We start from the raw sequence: 7,362 nt of genomic DNA on the forward strand, positions 1-7,362 counted from the left end.
TATATATATATATATGTATATATATATATACACACATACCAGCATCATTTACAGAGCCCACTCAACATGGTTGATCGGGGGGGGGGCTCTTAAGACAGCCTTTATATAAAGCCTGGACTGTATGAGACATGGCTCATCATCTGGTGGGCTTCAAAGTAATTTTTTGTTAGGCATGCCACTCAGAAAGTTCTACACGCCTCGGGTTTCCCATGACTGCTCTATATGGTTGCTCAGTTTGTTAGAGATGGTTACAAAGCCTCATCCATATCACACCATATACCATCTTGATGGTATATGGTGTAATAAAAAAAACAAAACAGACGGAAAATGTAGTCTAAAATAAAGCATTAAAAAGATGTGATCATTGCTAGATGGCCATTGGTCAAAGGTCTGTCTAACCAAGGCTGGCCTGAGTTTAAAAAGCACCAATAATAGCTCTAGATCCACAAACCATTGTTTCTACATTAATTTCCGCTAGAAGTAAAATTTTAGTGAGGAAATTAACCTCCAAAAAGTATACTTGATGTGCTAAAATTGTAGTCTTTTCTAGGCCACCAAAATTTATTAGGCGTTTTACTGAAAATTTGTTTCTGTTGCTTTAAGCTGTTGAAAAATAAATTTTCCTTTTAGACAGGACACTAAATCTTTGCAGGTAGTTTTCCTCTTTCTCTCTATTCAATACCGAGTTCAATACTAGGATTATTGAAACCAATAGTGCCAGCCAGTGTTGCTAGTGTACTGCTGTTGCTTCTTACTATGGTGGTTTGTATTGCTCTGTCATACCTAAATTACTGGAACTAAGTGGCTCAACATGATTAACTAATGGAATAATTAACATAGTGTTCACCTATTTTGATGCTTTCAGTGTGTCAACTATTTTTAAGGATTGGCAGCTTTTTGTTTTTCTTTTTAACCATCCTCTTTGGAACTGCTTTATAATTTTTACTGAGCCTTAATCTTGATAATAGACACCTTCTTAGTGGTTTCACATGAGATAGGTCAACTCTCTCCCACTCCTACACTTTGTTTACCAGGATGACACTTTAACGACACTTCTTAATTCCCTCACCCTTCTTTTCCCCTGACAATTAAGGGCATATACACCAATTTCATCTGACACATTTCTCCCCAATGAGATCCTAGTTTTCACAGTACCTTACAGTTCAAAATTCTTTGCACCCCTCCTCACAATGCAGGACATAAGTCTTTTGGTATGTACTCTCAGGTCATTTCCTTGTTAAATAAAGTTACCACCTAGTTTTCCCATATAACCTGCTGGTATCATTCCTTGCTCTTCTCTTTCTCTGCAGTTTCTCAGCCCTACCTAACCACTACTACATTCGCTTATTTAGCGACCCACATCCTGGTTGATTCATGAAAACAACGTGTGTTGATTCTCTGCTTCTATCTTTCCTTCAGAATAATTGTCATCAAATGATATGCCAAACAAATGGCTCTCTCAACCACTCCCAACCCATATTTTCCTTCCTTGTAGCAAATATCTTTAACCTTTTGCTTGTTTTGGTCCTTGCACTGTGGCCATGCTGGGGTACTGCTTCAAAAGGTTTGGTTTAATTGATCGGGCTCTTTTGCTGAGCTGTAGGGACATAAACAAACTAACACTGGTTGTCAAGCAGTAGTGGGGTATAAAAGCAACACCTGTTGGGCTTCTTTCAGTTCCTGTCTACCAAATCCACTCACAAGGCTTTAGCTGGCCTGGGGTTATAGTGGAAGACACTTGTCCAAGGTATTGTGCAATGGGACTGAACTCAAGACCACACGGTTAGGAAGCAAGTTTTTTGAACACATTAATACATTGATTTCTAATAAATGGTAAAGCTAACAATTCCAAATATTTGTTGAATTGCAGTATAGTGTCAAGCTGGAGAAAGGAGACTATGTAATTCTACTACAGATTCGACACGACAATCGTGAAATGGTGGAGAAACTGAAAGACACTGTCCTGGTTCTACATCATCGACTGCAGAATGCACTTTTCCTGGACATCCACGCATGTTGGCAGAACACACTTTCACCACAAGCCAAAAAATTATGCTCCCTGTGTGCCCACAAAGGCACCACATATCCACTATTTTTCTGTCCTTTACCAGACGATAAGTGAGTTTCTTTAGGAAATATTTGTTTCTTTTCCACTCTTTTCAGCTTATTTTAATTTTTTTTTTTTTGTACTGAAATTAATTTCTTTTAATTTTTAGAAACATTAAAAAAATTTTCTATTCTAATTATAAAAAATTATCATATCTTTTTGTCTCAACTTAAAATTTTTTTTTATTTGAGTACAAGGTTGGCTGTCTTTCCATATCTGTCATAAATATAAATAAAACAATAAGTTTCAGTAACTGACAAATCCAAGTCTTTTGTAAAAATTCAAATTGGTGGAGTTGTTAGAACACTGGATGAAATGTGTTGTGGTATTTATTCTGGTTGTTTGGATTCTAAGTTCAAATCCAACCAAAGTAATTTCTTTTCCTCTTTTCCATTCTTTTGGTACTGGCATCGACCATGACAGCGGTTTTACTTGACTCAATAGGTCTTCTCAAGCACAGCACATTGCCTGATGATTGAAGGGAACTCTTAAATGAGCCGGTTATGCGATGCTGGCATAGACCATAGCTACGATCTCATTTAGCTTGCTTGGTTTTCTCAAGCACAGCATATCTCCAAAGGTCTTGGTCACTTGCCATTGCCTCAGTGAGGCCCAATGTTTGAAGGTCATGCTTCATATCATATTTACTTGTGTTTAAGTCACTCCCCTAATTCAGGGGTTTTCAAACTGTGGTCCGCGGACCACAGGGGGTCCGTGGACAGCAAATACTTTTTATGGGCAATTTGATTTTATATATGTTTTTTTAATCGAAATCTTTTTAATTGACAATAAACCTATTTGTTAAATACTGTTAAATAAATAAATGTAAAAATATATGTTATTTTAAGCAAATATTTATGTATAAATTTCATAAGCGTTTATAAGGGGGTCCTAAGGTAAAGCCTGAAATATAAAGGGGTCCGCAAGTCAAAAAGTTTGAAAACCCCTGCCCTAATTTACTGTTAAATCTTGGTATGAAACTTTTCCCCATCATAGTTTTAGCTCCACACTGTGTATATGTTGCATCCCAGTTAAAATCAAGCATAAAATAGTGCAGCACAAGTAAATACAGAATATCTAAGCTGGGACCTTACACTCTTGTCTATCTAACTAATCAATGTAATACATATTTAGATAGAAGAAATATATAGCCATCAGTTAAAATTTGCTCCTCTCTATTGATATCACTTATTTTTCATTTCAGACTTCCTAAGTCACATGGCCCTGGAAATTACCTAACTGGCTCATTGTTTGTTTTGAAAGATGAACCTCTCAAAAAATCTGTAAGCTCCATTGTTTACCGTTTTATTGCTTGAGCTGGCAGTGAGCAATACAAAGCTCATAAGATGAGCTTTGTATTGCTCACTGTTAGTATAGTTTTGATGAGTTTCAACTGATCCTGTATGAGTATTATTCAGTTGAGCTCGGACCCTGTTGATGTATGTGTGTTGTGTAATTGAAATAAAAAAGATGTGAGAAGGGGATGGGCAAAATTCTTACATCATATCATTGTCATTTAACATTTACTTTTTCCATGCTTGCATGAGTCAGATGGAATTTGTTGAGGCAAATTTTCTATAGCTGGATGCCCTTCCTGTCACCAACCCTCAACCATGGCCATTTGTGTGTGTGTGTGTATATATATATATGTAAATATATATATATATTATATAATTATGTTATATATATTATATGCCAGTGCTTGGATCGTTGCCAGTGCTGCCGAACTGGCTCCTGTGCAGGTGGCACGTAAAATACACCATTTTGAGCGTGGCCGTTGCCAGTACCGCCTGACCGGCCTTCGTGCCAGTGGCACGTAAAAGCACCCACTACACTCTCAGAGTGGTTGGCGTTAGGAAGGGCATCCAGCTGTAGAAACTCTGCCAGATCAGATTGGAGCCTGGTGTAGCCATCTGGTTTCACCAGTCCTCAGTCAAATCGTCCAACCCATGCTAGCATGGAAAGCGGACGTTAAACGACGATGATGATGACTATAGGCACAAGGCTTGAAACCTTTGGAGTTGGGGCTGGTTGATAACATTAACCCCGGTCTTCAGCACGTCAACTGATACCAATTTTTTGATCCTGGAAGGATGTAAGGCACTGTTTACCTTGGGGTCATTTGAATTCAGAATGTAAAGCTGAATGACATTATCTGAAACGTTGCCGATTCTACCAGCTTGCTGCCTACACTAGTGTTGTTATTGAAACAACATTGTTGTAACCTTAGGAAAAATTAATTCCATATCTTGTTTTGTTATATTACAGACTATTTGTTCAGACCAGGTTGGGAAGGGCGGGTGCCTCTCTAATCTTAAACTTATCATCATTGTCACCATCAAATTAACAAAAGAGTCTCTACATGGACACTCAACCCTACCTGCTAGAAATAGCAGCCATAACTCCCTCACAATCACACTCTGCTATCTTAGAAGATACTTTGGATAATGTTATCCTTGCTATACAAAAAAGAAAGGATGGTCATGTTTGGAACATCTTTCACTCAATCAGGTCAGTAGTAAAAGGTTAGAATCTGGGAAACAAGTGATGTTCTGTGTTAACATCTTATCATTAGTGGTAGCTAAATACACAGCACGCCTGTGCATAGACATGCAAATATGCAGAGACTTGCTCTAACACTCCCAAAAGTTACACACACACACACACACACACACACACACACACTCACACTCATACACACTTCTTTGGTTGTTCTGTTTCCTTTACCAACTTGACCACTCCGAAAAAAAAAAATAAAAGCGCAATAAAAAAACCAAAAACATTACAGGTTATCTGGCTCTTCTCCTTAACATACCAATCAGTCAAATGTAAACTTCTCTATTGAAATGAACTTCCTTTCCAATGCGAACGTTCGTGGTTACTCCATGCATTTTGCACACACGCAAAATGTGTCTTCACCTTCCAATACACACACACCACGCACACATTAAACAACATTATTTAATTTACACACACACACACACACACAAAACACAATACAATCATGCATTCACACCTATGCAGACATACACACATATATACTTGTGTAACTTGAGTCACGCATGCACATATGCAACAAGCACAATTTTTATTGCACACAGAAGCGCACTAAATAATGCCACTGCATACCACACCCTGACATATATATATTTATGCACACGTACACACACACACACACAGCACATAATGTTCACTCTCTCACACAGACACTAACACATATTCCAATTTTCACACACACACACAGAGCTATACCCACGAATACACTCTCACTACGCATACACTTGATTAAACACACAAAAGCAACCAGACTGCATGTTTTCTATCAAGTGCACACACACACACACACACACACACACACACATGTATACACACACTCCTTTCTGATGCCACCTCAAAGGACAGCATACCTTTCTTTCCTCCCTTCCTCTTTATAAAACACTTCTCTCTTTTGCTCTCTCCCCCCCCCCTTCGTATATTTATTATTCCCCTTTCATATCTATACTTCCCATGATAGATTTTTTTTTGTACTCTTCTACCTCTGTCCTCTCTACAAATTTTAGCCGTTCAGTCCAGAACACTCTTATACCTGAGTTTCTCATGTTGCAGGTCTTTAAATTAATTTTTCTCCTAAATCATTATCATTGTTATTTAACGTCTGCCTTCCATGCTAGTATGGATGGTTTCACAAGAGCCGGCCAGGCAGAAGCCTACACCAAACTTCTGTAACTGTTTTGGCAGGATTTTTACAGCTGGATGCCCTTCTTAACACCAACCACTCTGCAGAGTGGACTTAATGTCTTTTACATGGCACAAGCACAGGCGAGGTCAGTTTTAGCAAGTTTTTTTTTACAGCTAGATGCCTTTCCGAACACCAACCACTTTACAGTGTGGACTGGGTGCTTTTAAGTGGCACCTGCACTGACAGGGTCACCAAGTACTTGCAAGACAAACAAAAAAAAAATCACTTTCAAGAGGGGGCATTGGAAGGGGTGATCTTGTGTCGAATGATGAATGACAGAGAGACAGAGAGAGCTGTCTTGCTGGCTGGAGAGAGAGAGAGAGAGAGAAAGAGAGAGAGAGAGAAAGGAGGAATGAAGACAAAAGCAGGTGAACCTTACATGGAAACAGGTGAGAGTTGGTTACAGAAAGGGCATCTGACTGTAGAAAATCTGTCTCAAGGAATTCTGTCTGACTTGTTTAAGCATGGAAAAGTGGACATTAAAAGGACGATGATGCTTATTATTAATACAAAAGAATGTTGTGATAGATATGAGTGTTGAAACTTTTCATCCAGTTTTCAAACTGTCACCATTATCACCTTCACTCTCCTCTCCCTCTCTTGGTGTGTGTCTCTTGTTCTTTAGCTCCCTATATTCCACTATGCAAGAGAAAGAAAGACAGGTACAAAGTTTAGAGAGTTTGACAAAGGATGAGAGAAGAAAGGGAGAAAAACAGTTTGATGTCATACATATATACTACTATCTTCATAATCATGACTACCACATTTTTATTTAAAGCAGTAAGGATGAAATTTGATGGGAATTTAGGTGGTACTTCAAGCAGTTTGCGCCATCAATTTGAGACGCCCTTTTCACAAGGTTGCTATTATAACCTGGGTGCTTCCATGCCAATAAAAGGAAACCCCTCTCCTCCCAAAACTCCAAATGTGGAGCCAGTAATGATCTCTAGTAGTAAATTAGTGGTGTTTTCTTTTTTTCTTTTGCAGACCTCTGTGCCTTTCAAGTATATTCTCACGGAATTGGTGAAGAAGCCTAAAAACTCCAATGGCAAAAACAAAGAAAGCAAGGAGAAAACAGCTGAGGAAGAATACGAAGAAGCTTTACGTGATTTAAAAATTTCTTGGTTGACAAAGTAATTACATTTATTTGCATTAAAGTTCCCTACTCTCAATATTAATTACTGGTACAAGGTGGTGAGCTGGCAGAATCATTAGCATGCCAGGCAAAATGCTTAGTGCCATTTTGTCTGTCTTTATTACGTTCTGAGTTCAAATTCCATCAAAGTTGACTCTGGCTCTCATCCTTTTGAGGTTCATAAAATAAGTACGAGTTGAGCAGTAGGGTCGATGTAATTGATTTAGCCCTGAAATTGCTGGCCCTGTGCCAAAATTGAAAACCAGTATTAATTACTGGTTTTCATTCATTTTGCCATTGCTCATTCTTCTTTTTTTCTTTCTATAGTCTTTCCTTCATTACTTAATTCCTTCTTTCATTCCTCCTCTTTTATAGGCTTTC

At 38.3% G+C, this 7,362-nt stretch overlaps 1 protein-coding gene across 1 annotated transcript in view; it reads left to right on the forward strand.

The window, feature by feature from the left end:
* The window catches only part of LOC106874742 (tripeptidyl-peptidase 2), a 69,221-nt gene that overhangs the window by 49,174 nt on the left and 12,685 nt on the right, over nt 1-7,362 (forward strand). The window contains exons 22-24 of the mRNA XM_014922584.2: nt 1,871-2,118; nt 3,312-3,390; nt 6,834-6,979. Coding sequence (XP_014778070.1) covers nt 1,871-2,118; nt 3,312-3,390; nt 6,834-6,979 — 473 coding nt within the window. The remainder of the gene's footprint in view (nt 1-1,870; nt 2,119-3,311; nt 3,391-6,833; nt 6,980-7,362) is intronic.

Source organism: Octopus bimaculoides, chromosome 9, assembly GCF_001194135.2.
Source record: "Octopus bimaculoides isolate UCB-OBI-ISO-001 chromosome 9, ASM119413v2, whole genome shotgun sequence".
NCBI lineage: Eukaryota > Metazoa > Mollusca > Cephalopoda > Octopoda > Octopodidae > Octopus > Octopus bimaculoides.